The 17,512-nt window shown below is 43.2% G+C and overlaps 1 protein-coding gene across 2 annotated transcripts in view; it reads left to right on the forward strand.

Annotated features, from left to right (window-relative positions):
* The first annotated feature begins 6,710 nt into the window (after positions 1-6,710).
* The window catches only part of SULT4A1 (sulfotransferase family 4A member 1), a 34,963-nt gene continuing 24,161 nt past the window's right edge, over positions 6,711-17,512 (forward strand). For both annotated transcript variants that reach the window (XR_001411757.1, XM_014940158.1), the window contains exon 1: positions 6,711-6,997. Coding sequence is in view for 1 of the 2 variants with exons in the window: in XM_014940158.1 (XP_014795644.1) it covers positions 6,829-6,997 (169 nt within the window). In the remaining variant the exon portion in view is untranslated. The remainder of the gene's footprint in view (positions 6,998-17,512) is intronic.

A 17,512-nucleotide genomic window follows, 5' to 3' on the forward strand; every position in this document is an offset into this window, starting at 1 on the left:
AATATAGCGCTAAGAATAAAGGTGATACACGATGTCTACATGTAGTTATGATCCAGGTCCACTGAATTTGAAACACTGTAGGGTATAATTTTAGGAGCACTGTAAATTTTTGCAAAATATTATATGGTAAGGAGCTTTCTCAGAGTTGGCGCTGAGCGGTGAAACTCAAACCAGGACAGTGGTCTTCTGCAGCCTTGGGCTCTGAGTAACTGGCTCTTGTTTCAAGTACTAATTATGAACTAGGAAGAAATTCAAATCTTTGCATGCTGACCATATTGATCAGGATCACACCAAGGAAATTAGGATTTGCATCAATTTTTGCCTCCTAAAAAGACCTTGAATCTTGTGCTTGGGCAATGAGAGGCAAGAGATCTATCTTCAGATAGCCTTGGGAGGTGGATTACGGTAATCGCACTGTTTTGACAGGTGGAAGTTCAAGCACAGGGAGACAAAGTTAGTTAAGGTTACATAGAAATCCTAGCAGAAAAGGGATCACAGCTACGGCTCATATTTGGGCCAAGTCAGTAAGAAAAGTTCCTGAAAGACCACGTGTGCTCACTGAACAAATGGAAACCACTAGAAGACAGCAGTGTTTTGTGAACACCAACCTACTGCACAGCCGTTCACTGCATTAATACAACATCACATGCTATTATTAGGGTATCACTACGAGCGCTTCATGCAATACCCCTGGCAGCATTTCCAGATTTCACGTCTAGAACTAAACTGCAGTCGGCACCCCAACAAGTCTATCTTCTGCTGAACATGCCCCTCCAACCTTGACACAGGTTGTTGTTGTTGTAATGGTTTAATAAAGAGGTAAGATAAAGCATTACCAGATTTATCTTTTTCATCAGGTAAGATTTTGAAAGCTGAAACTCCGTTTTTGTGCGTGTAACAGTATGCACACAGGTTGTTGTGGTTTAACCCCAGCCGACAACTACACAGCTCACCTCCCTGCCCGCAGTGGGATGGGGAGGAAAATGGGAAAAAAAGTAAAGCTCGTTGGTTGAGATAAAGACAGTTTAATAGGACAGCAAAGGAAAAGATGGTAGTAATAATAATAGAATATACAAAACAAGTGATGCACAATGCAGTAAAGCTCGTTGGTTGAGATAAAGACAGTTTAATAGGACAGCAAAGGAAAAGATGGTAGTAATAATAATAGAATATACAAAACAAGTGATGCACAATGCAATTGCTCACCACCCACTGACTAATGCCCAGCCAGTCCCTGAGCAGTGGCCACCCATCTTCCCCCAGTTTATACACTGAGCATGATGTCTCATGCTATGGAATATTCCTTCGGTCATTTTGGGTCAGCTGTCCTGGCTGTGCCCCCTCCCAGCTTCCTCCCTGGCAGGGCAGTAGGAGAAGCTGAAAAGTCCTTGACTTAGTATAATCAGTACTTAGCAGCAAGTTAAACATCAGTGTGTCATCAACATTGTTCTCATACTAAACCCAAAACACAGCACTATACCAGCTACTAGGAAGAAAATTAACTCTATCCCAGCCAAACCCAGGACACACCTCAAGATGGACACTCTTTACAGTATCTCCAGCAGATCTGACAGCAAAACCAAGGAGACACCTCCTGACTCTTCAGGAGTACAAAGGTATATTGGGTGCCTTTTGTAGGGATAGACCACAGAAATACTGACATGCCTAAACAGCATAGGAACAGAACAGTCTGTTTCCAGTGTTAAAACCTACCTTCTTCAAGTGACAACATTTTCCTAAGATCAGCATTTCACTCTTTTCCTAAGATCTTCTTTCCCATGTCTTGCCCAAGTTTTATACAGAGGGGAAGTCTAGTGACTTATGTGAATTTGGTCCCAGTTTACATCGTAAGAGAATCCAAACTTTTTCACCTTTCTTTCTGCTCCTTGATAGGGACACTGAATAGTTATATGTTCTGGAATCGTTTTCATTACAGAATGGTCTAAGTGTTAGTGAAGAGGCTGGGAACAGATTCAAATAGACCAAGATACCACTAAAATTTTTATTTTAAACAAAAAAGCAATCTACCAAAATTTACTTTGAAGGCTATATATTGTGATTCCCTCCACAACTCCTCTCTAGTTTGAGGGTAAGTGAAAGACTCCAGCATGGTTCACCTGTTACAGCATATTTGATTTTTATTTAGCTCTAATACTGAATCATCTTCAGGTCGTTTGGTAACTGAATGATGGTCTACCAGCTCTACCATTTTTGTTGTAGACCACCCTGTTTGTGAGTGGTGTATTGCCTCTGAGCACAACATACTGATTATAGCCTTTTTTCACAGGAAATTCCTAAACAAACAGCTTACCATTTTTATTGTAGACCGCCCTGTTTGTGAATGGTGCACTCCCTCTGAGCATAACATATTGATTATAGCCTTTTTTTCACAGGAAATTCCTAAACAAACAGCTTTTGTGGTTTTTAGTGCGTTTTTAGTTCAGCTGTCTTTGAATTCCCAGCAAACCTGACGTAACTCAGATATGTCAGATCTAAGTAAGCACTGGGCTGGTGATCTGCACACATGCAGTAAATACCACATGCTTAACATCCGCATCCATACATCAGCTGTGCGATTTGTGCACTATAGGTCCAACATGCCTACATTAGGATTTACTGCACCTGTAACACAAGGGTGATCTTTCCAAATGCAGCTAATCCAGGGCACCTGGTTTTTCAGCCACACTGGGCTCCAATTGCTCTTTGATTTGAAACATTGTAAGGTAAGTGGAAAAGCATCCCTTGCTAAAGAGATAACTCCAAATTGTTACTGTGTCCCTTGTGGTAACGCCTGCCTGGCTCTTTGCTCTACAGAAGCTGCTATTCCACCCTGAGATACATTTGCACAACTCCTATTAACTTAAAGAGAAAACAGAAACTGAGGTTTTCCTTTTGTCAATATGGCTCCCTACACATGATGTATGGAGCGAAGGTTATGCCTGAGGAGTAAGTTAGGAATTTAACAAACTAAATTAAAACTAAAAAAGTTACAGAGATTATAATTTAAGTCTGCCCATTTTGTTGGATTTTTTAAGTTATCTATTACTAGTATAGCTTAATGTTTTTAATCAGAAACATCTAGTAATTTTTGCCTCAAAGATTGGCTAGAAAACCTCACAGCTCTACTTTCCATAGAAAATACAAGTTTTAAGTAATCTTGTTAAGCAAGGAAAAGACGACCATTTAAAACACTATAGGAAATAAAAGAATAGATACTAGTGCCAAAACAATCTGCTTCTGAATTTACAATATTATCTTAAAATACAGAATACCAACTGCCCAGCTATCTGTTATTCCTGTTAACCCACTTTTTATTAATTTTTTTTTTTAAACTGGAAAAATTCTTTTAGATACCAACAGATAATTCTGATTTCAGTGTCTTGAAGAAGCAGGCTCAAAACTAAACTCAGTATTATTTTTTTTTAAACTGGAAAAATTATTTTAGATACTAACAGATAATTCTGATTTCAGTGTTTTGAAGAAGCAGGCTCAAAACTAAACTCAGTCTCATGGGGGCTTGAACCTGTTTTAACTTCTCGGGCAAGTCTTATTAGTCATCCATTGACTCTGGGATGAATTTTTCTCTCTAAGGTTGGTTTTGTGGTTACTTTTTTTTTTCCTAACACATTCCCTGCAAACCATTTTCATGCAATGAAACAGTATTTTGGTGTTAGTTTTTGGTGGACATTTCCTACCTACTGTAATGACAGCTTTAGTGTCTGTAGTTTATTATTAATATGAATGAATGTAAGTAAACTACAGTAAAACTGTTGAGTTATGTACGTTGGTAGATGGAACTATAAAGGCTGAAAGCAGACTGCCCTCAACTGTTTGCACTGTTGCTTTTCCTGAGATTGTTCCTGTAGAAGGGACAGTTTGATAGGACACAACCTCCAGCTGGTTGCTGTTCATGATTCAGTAAACTCAATTGAAATTAGCAATAATTTTCTCTCTGGTACTTAGAGACACATATTTTCCAAATCATGGTACCCTCTTATCTTGCTTTACATGCTTATTTTGTTTCTTTCTAATGTATATTATTACAGATAGGAAGTGCTTCAGATACAAACTATCTGAAGCTTTTAAAGAACTTCTATTATATTTTAGGACTGTTACAGAAGCATACATAATTAAACATTAAAAAAGCAAACAGTTCCTGTAAGACTAACAAGAGCCAATTAAACCAAAACTCTTCACTAACCTTTCCAAGCAAACAGTTCCTGTAAGACTAATAAGAGCTAATTAAACCAAAACTCTTCACTAACCTTTCCAAAACTAATAGAAGTCTTAATCTTGTTGAACTGCTGCTAGCTTTTCATTCATACCAAACCAACAAACCAATCTTCTTTTCCATAGCACAAGCAGATCTAAAGAAGGTTAGAGTATTTATACCTTCCCATCAGCCACAAATAGGCCTTAAATACCCTGAACAGCAGCACCTGGGCTGTCTTGCCCATAAAGCCTACTTGGGAGTATTATTTGAGTTTTGCCCGAGGCCTCTCTCATTTGTGCTGCTAGGAGCAGTGAGATTAGAGCTGCTCTAATAGGAAGGGTGAAGGATGAGCAGACAGCAGCTATAGCACAGACAGAGACACATCTTCACTAACCAGCCCTCAGCAGTGTTGGGATGTGGCGGTGTGCTCTCCCTGGTTTGCCCCCCCCACTCCCTCTCGGCTCCTGCCCGGCCTTGGCCACCACGGCCATCACAACAGCAGCTGTGATAACTTGCACCCGGTCTCTGGGGGATGGCTGGCAGCATAGTCAAAATACTGTCTGGAGTGGGGACCTAGAAATTTTGTTGCCATGAAAATATGACTATAGGTCAATTATCTTACTGCATAAATAGTGGACAGCCCAAGAGCCCTTTGAGCTCTCCTGTATGGCAGCGGGCTGCATGCCAGGATCTCCTCTTTTGTGAGGACGCTCGCTTAAGGTTCTACTCCTCAAGGTTGAGAGATTCCTTGCCGCAACAGATTCTCGGTAAGTGACTAATAGCATACTAAACTTTGAAATCTTAGCTAAGTAATGTAAAGGATTGATTGCACGTATATAATCCCTTAGACATAAACCCTTGACCAAGTCTGGGACTAGGATTGGATCCAGCCGCACCTAGACTCCTCTCTGAGAAGGAGTTTAGAAAGCAAGGGGGTCCTTTCTGAACCTCCTGACTCAACGGGAGGGTCTCCCTGACAGCTTGTCTGACCCTGTCCTCTGTGCAGTAAATAATAGAGTGTACCCTGACATCGAATCTCGTAAAACACTATCACATTTACCATTGATTTTATCACACTTACTACTGGTTTTGTTAAATCACTGTTTCACCTTAATAAATATTTCACTGCTTCACTTTAACTAGTGAAGTTAATCACTCCGTCCGCGACATGGGATACGGGTGTTTTCTGCTGCCTAATGATCACCAAGCAAGCCAAGTCAATGACTCAGCTCTGATACCAGCCTAGGAATACTGCATCCCGTTCTGGGCTCCCCAGTTCAAGAGGGACAGGGAACCACTGGTAATAGTCCAGTGTAGGGTAACATAGATGATTCAAGAATTGGAGCATCTCCCTTATGGAGAAATGCTGAGAGCTGGGACTCTTAAGTCTGGAGAAGGCTGAGGGGAGACCTTATCAATGCTTATAAGTATCTAAAGGGAGGGTTGAAGGAGGAGGGAGCCAGACTCTTTTTCAGTGGTTGCCAGTGAGAGGATGAGGGGCAGCGGGCACAAGTTGGAACATAGGAGGTTATATGAGGTTATATTTCTCAAATATGAGGAAAAAAAAACTTCTTCACGGTGAGGGAGCAAGTCAGAATTGGCAGGGCGGGTGCTCAGGCCTGCGCCCACCCGCAGGACGCCCTATGCTGTAATGAAAGCTGCGACCCTGCCGGATGGAGAGAGGTGACACCCAAGAGATTGGGAAGGGGGATACGGTGTTAAATAAACCACCAGAGGTTTAAATCTGAGCACCTCTACTTCTGAGGCGGCCGCCCGGCGGGGAGAGAGGGGCTGAGGAGAGGGGAAGGCAGCCGGCCGGCTGCCTTTAATAGTCCAGCGTAGGGTAACGAAGATGATTCAAGAATCGGAGCATCTCCCTTATGGAGAAACGCTGAGAGCTGGGACTCTTTAAGTCTGGAGAAGGCTGAGGGGAGACCTTATCAATGCTTATAAGTATCTAAAGGGTGGGTTGAAGGAGGAGGGAGCCAGACTTTTTTTCAGTGGTTGCCAGTGAGAGGATGAGGGGCAGCGGGCACAAGCTGGAACATAGGAGGTTATATGAGGTTATATTTCTCAAATATGAGGAAAAAAAACTTCTTCACGGTGAGGGAGCAAGTCAGAATTGGCAGGGCGGGTGCTCAGGCCTGCGCCCACCCGCAGGACGCCCTATGCTGTAATGAAAGCTGCGACCCTGCCGGATGGAGAGAGGTGACACCCAAGAGATTGGGAAGGGGGATACGGTGTTAAATAAACCACCAGAGGTTTAAATCTGAGCACCTCTACTTCTGAGGCGGCCGCCGGGCGGGGAGAGAGGGGCTGAGGAGAGGGGAAGGCAGCCGGCCGGCTGCCTTCCCCTCTCCTCAGCCCCTCTCTCCCCGCCGGGCGGCCGCTGAGGTAGAACAGACCGTTAAACCGGCCGTTGGGGCCGCGCGCTGCGCCCGGCGCGCATGACATCACCGCGCGCGCACACCCCGCCGCCGGTGCGTGCGTGGGGGCGTGCCGGGGGCCGGGGCTACCGCGCCCGCCGCTCGCTCGCCCGCCCGCCCGCAGGAGCGCACCTCGCCCCCCTTCCTTCCTTCCTTCCGCCGCCCTCCGCCCCCGTGTCAGGGAAGAGGATGGCGGAGAGCGAGGCCGAGACCCCCAGCACGCCGGGGGAGTTCGAGAGCAAGTACTTCGAGTACAATGGGGTGCGGCTGCCGCCCTTCTGCCGGGGCAAGATGGAGGAGATCGCCAATTTCCCGGTGAGGGACAGCGACGTCTGGATTGTCACCTACCCCAAATCAGGTAGGCGGGCTGGCTGGGTCCCTTCCCCTTCCTTCCCTCCTTCCCTCCCCTCGTCCCTAGCTAGGGGTGGAGGCGGGGGGGCGATAGGATAAGCCGCCCCCGCTGACGGGGCGAGCCGGTGGCCCTCGGGAGGGGCGGGGGGCGTCCCCGCCCGGCGGGCGGGGCGCCCCCGCGGGAGGCCGGGGCGAGGCCTGCGCCTCTGTGTGGAGAGAGAGGCTGCCCTTCAGGCCGGTGGCTCCTGAAAGCCCCTCTGAGCTGAGGGGGCAGGCCGCCCCCGCCATCCCGGGTAGGGGTGAGGGCCTGCAGCTCCCTGCCCCTGTGGGCAACCCACCCAGTCTAGATACAAGCCAGCGCCAAGCGGTGGTGGTCCCAGTTCCTCGGTGGTCCTCACCTCGGTGGTCCCGGTTCCTCGGTGGTCCCGCTAGCTGAACTACTGGGAGATGAAGATGCTGGCCCCAGGCAATGGAGATCTTGCTGGGCGTATGGGTAGAAAAGCGGGAGCGTTACGTCGCGTGCGAAGGGATTCCTGTCAGCTCCACAGCCCCCCGTGTCCTGCTCTCCCGAGGCAGCCGCCCTGGTCCTTCTGGGAGAGCATGTGCTCGAAGTAACGGTCTCGCTGCGCCGTCTTGAATTAACCAGAAATATCCCCTGTTAGCACTACAACCCTGCATTTCTCCCATAAACACATCCTTTCCCGATTTTTGTACCTTTCAGGTACCTGCTTTTAATATTCTGTGTTTCAATTTCTTATCCTGTCCATTTCCAAGGTAAAAAAAAAAAAAAAAAAGAAGGTTGAAACAGAATGAACATGGATAAAATGCTGCCTGCGGAGAGGCAGACGATATGGTAGCTTTGTAACACCCCTGGTAAAACCAGAAGTGAACAGGGATGGATGGACTCTTCCTTGGGTGACTTTTTTTCCTGGCAATAAGATGATCTCTTTCTAGAAAATTCAAAGTCCGCTGGAGATAACAGATGTTAGCTCTGTAAATACCCTTGTCAAATGAGGTTTCAGTATTGCAGGTTTCTGACTGACTTCATTGTTTTTCCAATGGATGGCTAACATCTTTCTATTTCTTGGTGTGCAGCTTCAAGCACATACACGCTTTCTGTAATGCAGCATCTATTATGTTATCATTTCTCAAGCAGTTTCAGGTATTTTTCTTCGTGGCTTTTTTGGGGATTTCATTAGTAATGAGGCTGTTAAGGACTGACTGGAGCTCGAGAGATGCATACATTAGATAAGGAGTAGCTGGACTCAATATAACCAGTATGTCAGCTGGCAGTAGGTTAGTTCTGATGGCCATACAGTTGGCCGTGGAAAGCCAGCTTGCATAAGCATATTTAAATTTGCTATTATTTTGTGAGTATAGCAAAATCATACTAAGTCTCTTGGGGCCCCAGCTGAGGTCCACTAAGGAAGTTACTGGCAGTGTTTACTACAAAAGGATTTGCTAACAGTCACTGTGGAAGGAAGAAAAGGAAGACTGAGAACTGGGGCACCAAAACTGAAGGTACAGTGTTGTGTGGAGGAGCTGGAGCTAATGCTTTGGGATCAAAATAGGTGCTGTAGCATTTTACTTATCAGGAAAGAAAAGGGGATTAGCTTTGGGATCAAAATAGGAGCTGTAGCATTTTACTTATCAGGAAAGAAAATACTTAGGTCTTGAGGAATCTGATGCCCCTGTCATGGGAGTAGGCTCTAGATAATAAAACTGTCTGCAAGCTCCAGCTTTAGGAGGCCTGAGGTCTACTGAGACCCTTGGAACTTGTTTTGTCAGCTGATCCTATGTGGCTTACGCCTCAGTGCCTTATTTAGGGCTTCTGAATCAATTATCAAAGGGTCTGCTGGCTAGGGACAGGCATGTCAGTAGAAATTAGGCTGCCCTAATATGGTTCCCATTGATTTAGCCAAGGTCATGCAGGAAGTCTATAGCAAAGCCAGAAATTGAATCCAGAACCCCAAGCTCCTCTGCATTACCTTAACACTACAACTTCATCTTCCTGTCTCTCAGTAGCATTGACAAAGATTTTTCTATTTACTGGAGCTAATCAGAATTCTCATTATGTTTCTGTAATTAAAAAAAAAAAAGGTTTGCAAAACAGATTTCATGCACAAAATGCAATTATTTGGGGTGAAATACTTTGGGTTTTTTTATAATCTTTAAAATGTGGTTGGGATCACCCAGCTAGTTTCTATTAATAAATTACATTTGAACAAAATAGCTAGAATGCTTTTGACAACAGAATTTTAGGAGAAGGAAAAATGCATCAGTGTCAGACGGGTTCAATGGAAAACTTTTTTGTTGTTCTTCAGGAAATCAGTTTTGTTCAGTGTTTCACCAGCTCTCCATCTGCTCAAACTGGAAAATACACAACAAGCAAGGCCTTCCGCTTGATGTGTGAGAGGCCAGAGCTTCTAGCTCTCCTGAGCCTGATGTTACAGTCTAATAGCAGAAGGCTTCATCAATGACTGTTGACCATATGTTGGTTTATCTGGCAAAGAAAATACACAAGTGGCTTATAGGGTCAGGACTGGTTCAGTGATGCTAAGGACTGATAAAGTAATATGTGTGCCATTTTGAAGGCATTATACTCTGCAAGACAAGCGATACAGCTCTAAACATGTGAAGTGGAGGTGGTGCTTGGAAATAGTTACAGATCTTGGTAAATGGGGAGTGACTCCAGGAAAAGCTGGTCCAATAATGGTAGAAAATTGAATACGTTGGTGGCCTTACTGGGAATAATGTAATAAGCCTAATGGAAAGTGAATCTGCTTTAATGTGATTTCCACTGATGGATACCTAAATAATGATACTCCTTATATCTTTAATTATTCTTAACACCTGTGTCCAATCAATGGTAACAGCTTTTGGGAGCTACTTATGCCTAAAACCCAGAGACTCCTTTAGACATGTAAATATGTGAATCCGCAGCTATGCTTATGCGTACAGTAGAACTGTAATTACAGAAAACCTTTTTATCGTGATGCATAATTTAAAATCAGGTGTGCTAGTGCTTTTGAATAAATGAAGTCACGAGTTTCATCCTTCATGTAACTCTGGTATAGAATAGGTAGGCTGAATGGAACACAGAGATTTACAGTAGCTGCCAATGTAAAATTGAATACCATTCTCTGTAGCATTAAATAATTGGAGCTCGTGCAACAGATTGCTTCCCAGATAAGATACAGATGCAATGTTATAGGAAACACTGTGCCTCTGTCACAGCTTTCCTTGAACTCTCTCATACTGAGAGCTTTTTGTACCTTACTTGAAAATAAAAATTCTTCTCTACGAACTTAAACTACAGAATTAATGAATAAGCAAATTACTTCAGTCACTGTGCCAAGAGCTAGATTAGCTGTCTGTTAAGGTCAATGATTTTTGAGGAATTAAATCAGTCCCTAAAGCGCAGTATTGAGTCCAGGTTCACTTACTGTTTTGCTGTGTCTTATGATACTAACCCCTGACTGTACATGATCTGTCCATTTGTTTTACTCAGAAGTGGTGTGCAATAGCTCTCTTAATCCCATCTTGTAGCTGTTCTGAATGAATGTGCATTTTGCATTCTTGGGTCAAAGCCCACAAATTAATGCGTTTTGGAAAATTGGTAATTTGAGAAAGTGAGCTATTTACATTAATAATGAAGCTGTCGCTGCCATGTTGATTATTTTGCCAAATAATTTTCTGGAGTTCTGTGTGGGAAAATGTCAGTTGTTGGGCAAACACCAGCTTCAAGTCCAGAATTCTTGCGTTTAGTGCTCAACAACAGGTCAGAGGAGCAAGTGCTGGATACGGCTTTTATCTGTCTGGACATATCAGGGTTTTTTTATAGGTCACATTTTGGATTTTCCTTGCAGCACTGGATTTTTTTAACTACCCATTAGCTTGTAGGGAATATGTTGGCTGACTGTAGGCCTTTGGCTTAATGAAGTGCCAACAGTGAATTTACAGATCATTTCAAGGACAGTTTTCCTGTATGTACCTTCACTGAATTCTCCTGTTTCAAGTTCTTTTACGCTTACCTCCATTGTTGTATGAAATCAACCAGAGAAAGTTAAATTGAGTTGTCCATTATTTTAGTTGTTTGAAAGGTTCTGTGTGTACACAAGAAGGTCATGCTTCTCAGAGTATCTGCTGGCAAAATGTGTTGCATGCCCTGGGAGTTTTCTGGCTCCTCCTGTCTCGTGTGCCTCTCCCACTGCATGCATACCACTCTCTTAGCCTTTTCTATATTCTCTTCTATTTCCAGCACTCCTGAATCAAACACCTCCTCTTGCTGGAACACTGCTATTCCCCAGTCCCTTCCCTGACTGATAGGAGGAGCTCTGTTCATCCTTCTGTCTTTCCCCATTCTCCGAAACGTGTCAGGGGCTCTGCATTCTTCCATGGTCCATTTCCCTTGTGCCATAATCCCTGTTAATCTTTCCGTGCCAGGGACACCATGTGTCCCAGAGTTTTATTCTGTTGTGGGGAAACAGTTGTTTGATCCATTGACCATTACAGCAGCGACAATCACAGCTGCTGGGCTGTGAACCAGATACAGAGGGTACAATGTAAACCTCACTTTTCTCGTTTGATTCTTCACTAAAATTAATAGACTTCTGGTTGTGAGCATCTGGAACGTTCTTTGAATAAGACACAGCACTCAAAAGTTACTACACTTCAAGCAAAGGGAGACTTGAACCATTGGGTATGTAGACACGTGTAGTTTTTCTTTGTCTGTGAAAATGGTTTAAGGATTTCTTCTCTCTGGCCTCTTGTTTCTTCCCTTAAACCTTCCAATCAGTCTTATTTGTCTGCGGGACCATGCTATAAAAACATATTGGCAAAATGTCTTGATTTAAGAAATATAGCATAAAGAAAACGTGCCAAATAGCTATGCCTTCTGTGAAATCTTGCTTTGTTTGTCTTGTGCAATCCCACACTTCACGTTTTCTTCAGACTATAAAATTGTCTTGGCAGGGATGTTACATTTACCGGCAAGGTCGGTTTCTGGTTCTTTAAGCATTATTGTACTGCACAATAACACCCTTTTTATTCAATATAAAGAGTATTACCGCTTGACTAAGATTACGTGGCTTCAGATGACCTGTGCTTGCAAGAGCATCCTGCGGTCATCCAACCCACCAGCTGACATATTTGCAGTTACCTGCTGGAGCAATCAGTGAGTAGGTGAAAGGTCTGCACAGAGCTGCATTGATTATTATGTCAGGGAATCACTGTACCTGTGTCCTCTGTTACCTGCCCGTTGTCATACCCCGCTTATGGCTTAGTAAGTTGTACTTTTTCGGTGCCCTGGCTTGCTGCCTAACTGGTTGCCTCTAAATGATGTGACATAAGCCTGAGCAGAAAGAATCCAGTTCTTCCCACTTATCCATATATGCACGGGTCCAACACTTGCTGACAGTCAGTCCTGATTCGTGCACTCATACTTGAGAGGAGAATCAGGCTGAAAGGTTGCCCAAGGATGTGCCCAAACTCTGGGAGTGTCTAGGCTGGGAGCTGTCAGAGGGTGATGTGAGTCAGCTGTGGTGGATTGCAGAGGTTTACTCTGGCAATGGCAAGGCTGAGATGGTCTTATGCCATTGAGGATAAGGCCCCTCAGGGAACATGAGCATCCACATGGGTGTTTGTGTCTTAAATTAGTTGACTTGCCTTAATTTCCAGTGTTCTATATGGAACTCCTCCCAAGAGTTTTGTTGGTATTATTTTTTAACAACAGTTTTGCAGTTGCAAAAGAGCGAGATCCTGCTCTTCTGCCCAAAGAAGTTGTGGCTGCCCCATCCCTGGTGGGGTTCAAGGCCAGGCTGGATGGGGCTTGGAGCAACCTGGTCTAGTGGGAGGTGTCCCTGCCCATGGCAGGGGGGGTTGGAACTAGATGCTCTTTAAGGTCCCTTCCAACTCTAACCATTCTGTGATTTATAGTCCTATTCTCTCTGCAAGGTTTTTGTGGCTTGAGTTTAATCCATTTTCATTTAAAGAACGAATGCAAGTGTTACTGGCCCAGAGGCATGCCTCAGGGAATCATGAGGTTGTCTTAAAAATCAAGAGAGTTTTACGCAAAATACATTTGGGATTCTTTTCCTTTGACCTCTGTTTTCTGAGGCAATACTATGCACACGTACCAAGCTCTTCCCTGTGATGTGGAAAAATAGGAAACCTCTGTTCATTTGATGAATGTGGATGAACAAACTAGTTAATGTCTTTCAAAGTAAGTATGGTATTTAACTTTTTCTCTTTTACAATAATACCACAGTGACTTGGTTTGTTTATCTCAGGTAATTTACGAAGCTCAGGTATTGGTCTGTTTTAATGCAATACAATGTTTATCAGTTCTTACACCATCTGGCCAGAAAGTATAGACTTCTTACACAAACAGAAAGGAAACAGCAAACTGAATGGAGATAGGTTTTATGAGCTGTCCTTTTAGGGACTGATGTATGGGATCCATATTTGTATCTGATTTCATGCTCTTGGTGACTGAAATCATGTTCCTTCCACCAATTAGAAGAGTAAATAATCTGCTGCTTAAACTCACTCCATTGAGGACCACTCAGATGCAGAAAGTAACACCTGTGGACAAGTGTTTGTAGGGGTTAGGGCCCCTGGGTTCCTGTGTTTTGAAAGTCCCTTTGAAATGGGACTATCTTTTGTTTTATGTATAGCTCAAAATACCTTCCAGTATTGACTCAGTCTTAAATACTGCTAGGCAAAGAATTGATAAATAAAAGCATCAAATAATGAGTAATTGAAGACAATGTTAAATTTGCCACTGATGCATTTGACTCGATTTCAGGGGAAGTAGAACTGAATAGGTCCTTGTGTGCCTCAAACAGGAAATAAAGGTGGAGAAGAAAAACCTGTTGTTAAGGCAAGCTTGTTTTTGTTATCTAGCTAACAGTGTTTCTCTCAGGAGCCCTTTATCAAACCAGTGAAGAGATGTTACTAGAGACAGAACAAATAGTTCAGAAGAGGAAGAATTCTCCAGCTACCTAATGGGTTTCGCTTGATCTTTTGCAAATGTAGCATAATTGCTCCCCTGCTGAGAAGTAGTGCAAAACTCAAGGAACTTGCTTTTTGAAAGCAGGCTCAAGGGTTGGGAAAGGAAAACAGGTTTTACCCTGTGTAAAAAGTGTATTCTGGACACGTGAAATCACTACTGACTGGATTAGATGATAATGACCTCGAAGACTAAAAATGAGAAAATTATGTAAATGAGCCAAACACAACAGCCAATCATTCTCATTTTGTGTTAATGTTCATCCTTCATACTGAAGATATTAATGAAAGGAAGCAAAATGCTTGAACATTGGACTGAATTAGATTAAGCGTACATCATTTTTCATTCTTATTATGCAGTCTTTTATTAAATGAAGACTTTTCTCTTGTTGGGTACAGTAGGGATTCGTACACGCTGTGCTCAGGGAACGGAACTACCCTGTGTATTGTCCCATCAGTGCTGCTTTGGAAGTGATGCAAGGTTTGATACACTGAGTGTGTGATAACACTTTTTGGCTCGAGATTCTGCGACCTTGGATAAGTCATATAATCTTGTTGTCTACATTTTCCACTGGAGGCATGTGGATGTATTTCTTCTCTACCAGAATTTTTCATGTATGATGACAAGAAATTCTGTTGGACAAGGGGTGTCACTTACCATCTATGTTTTTGTAGAGAAACTAGCAAATTATGTTTCAAATTGAATTAAGCATCTAGATATTAAAGCTGAGCACATAATAATGCTAGTATGTAGGAATGTGTTTTTCCTCTCAGTGGGAGGGAGCAATGAATGGGCTTAATGAAGTGAAGCATCCAACATCTCATCACTTTGACCCTGTTCAGGGTTACTCTAACACCTTGGAGAATGCAGGAAGGTGGGGCACAAGAGCTGAAATAATTATGGTTCTGTATAACAGAGACTTTTACAGACTCTTACAAAAGAAACACACCATTTGTGTCATGTGTTAATCCTGGAATATATTGCAGATCAGAAGGGAGAGAAGTGTTTTTCTGTGGGTGCGTGCAGGCAAAACAACATGGCAGAGGAAACAATCCATCATCATAACATCTCAGCCAAACTGAGCTGTAGGCTTAGGAAAGCCACAGGAAGGGGAGTGAAGGGATTCTGAGGAATGTCAGGAAAGAAGCATATCATGGGGCTGAAAGCACATAGGGGAGGTTTAGCTCATTAAGTCTGAGGCAGTGGCTGAGGTAATAAAGGATAAAAAGTAAAAGTGAGGGCACTGCAGAAGCAACTGAGGAGGGATTTTTGTCACTAAACGCCAACATCAATCTATAATTTAAAAAAACGCAAGCTGATTTCACATGCTTTTACCCACCTGCTTTTTATAGTGCAGGATGTGAAGGCCATCATCCCTTATAAGGCTGCACGTTCTAGATGATGTATAATGACATTAGATCACCATATGGGATATAGATAATGGCGCTGAATTAGCCCTTCGCTGCATTTGCTGCATGAGTAATAAATTCATCTAAGCCAACAAAATGAGACAAGCCTGAAGCAGGTAAGATAGGGATCACGTTCAGAAGACACACTGACTAAACGTGCAACAGTCCAGATTTGGTGGTATGTTGGCTGTTTTCAGTGTCCCCTTGATGCAAGGCAATCATAAACTGTTAACCATCCAGTTAAAAGCCTGTGTACTGCTGAGCAGGGTTGCCAAAGTAACACAGAACAGCTACAGACATTGCTAAAATTGGATTGCTCTCTGCATATATAGCTGAAGTGCACATTAATAGTGATCAATGTCAGTGCTTCTGTTGGATCACCAGAGCTTTCTGTCAGAAATATTGTGTTCTCTTCAAGGATTTTCCTGCAATACCATGGTGATATAGATTGGTTGATCGCCTTTTATACTCCCAATTAGATCTATTTCCATTTCTAATTCTGAAGAGCAACAACAGAAATAGAGTAAAAATTGCTGTAGTTTACCTAAAACTGCAATTCAGCAGAGGGACACAGGTACCTTGCAAAGATTAGTTTTGTTTAGGGCAGCTATAAGTTGGGGGGGATCATGTTTGAGACAAAATGTTTTTCTCCCTGACCTTAGACAACCAATAGCTGACTGAACAGGCTGCTTAGTTTCATGTGTAGAGGGTAAACAGTGTTTCTTGAAATCCTGAAACAAAAATGTGCTGCTTTTTTCTATATATGTGTAACTCTTACCTGCAGTTGTTTCACATTATACTGTTGGTGTGCTGCCTTGCAATTTAACCACCTAATATATGAAAAATACACATTAATGTGTAGGCAGGTTTTGCCTGATGATTTTCCTGGGAGGGATTGAAAAGGAGGCATAGCATTGCACTTTGAGTAGTGACAGACATCCTCTGAAACGGGTTTACCATATGGGGAGAGGAACATGTTCACAGCAAAGGGTATGAGAACTATCTCAACACAGATTTCTAATACAGGTGCCCTATTGCCACCAAGCCACCAAGCTGGTGAGGGGCCTGGAGAACAAGTCCTATGAGGAGAGGCTGAGGGAACTGGGCATGTTTAGTTTGGAGAAGAGGAGGCTGAGGGGAGACCTCATTGCCCTCTACAACTACCTGAAAGGAGGTTGTAGAGAGGCAGGTGTTGGCCTCTTCTCCCAAAGGACGAACGACAAGACCAGAGGAAATGGTCTGAAGTTGTGGCAGGGGAGATTTAGATTAGATATTAGAAAGAACTACTTTCCTGAGAGGGCACTGGAACAGCCTGCCCAGGGAGGTGGTGGAGTCACCATCCCTGGAGGTATTCAAGAAACGTATAGACATGGCTCTTCAGGGCATGCTCTAGTGCCCAAGGTTATTGGTTTATGGTGAGGTGTTGAGTGTGGGGTTTAGTTGGTGGGTGCGGTGTTTTTGGTGGGCGTTTGGTGTGGTGTGTTTTGTATTTGTTTGGTGGTTGTGCGTTTTTTTGTTGTTGTTTTTTTTTGTTTTGGTTTGGTTTTTTTGGTTTTTTTTTTTGTGGTTGGGCTCGATGATCTCAGAGGTCCCTTCCAACCACTAAGATTCTGTGATTCTGTGATTGTCTCCTGCCTTCTGATCCCATGTCCATCAGCAGAGCTCACTACAAGGCTCTGCATTTAGCCACAGACCACATTACTGACCCTGTAGAACAGAACACAGAAAGTGATATAGTTGTCCTAGAAATCAGTGGTGCTAAGGGTAAGTATGCACTTCTCTTCAACATAATGAAATACTTCAGTGATTTTTTATTTTATTTAAAGAAAACCCAAACAACCCAACAATGGTTGGTGATAACAGCAAAGTTCTTTTCTGCATTGTTATTCTTGGTACAGTGTTGTCACCTGTATGGTGAAGTATTATGGAATTAGACACTGTGGGGGACTTTCTGTTGGAGATTAAGTAAACTCCTGCTGCGGTGTAATGTATGATGCAGTTTAGGCATGTTTTTTATAGAGATTCTAAAAAGTTAGGAGAACAGGACTGACAGAGGAAGCAGGAGGGCAGGATACAGTTGAGGTCAGATTGGGGTAAGGGC

This window comes from Calidris pugnax, unplaced genomic scaffold (genome assembly GCF_001431845.1).
Source record: "Calidris pugnax isolate Ruff unplaced genomic scaffold, ASM143184v1 scaffold36, whole genome shotgun sequence".
Lineage (NCBI taxonomy): Eukaryota > Metazoa > Chordata > Aves > Charadriiformes > Scolopacidae > Calidris > Calidris pugnax.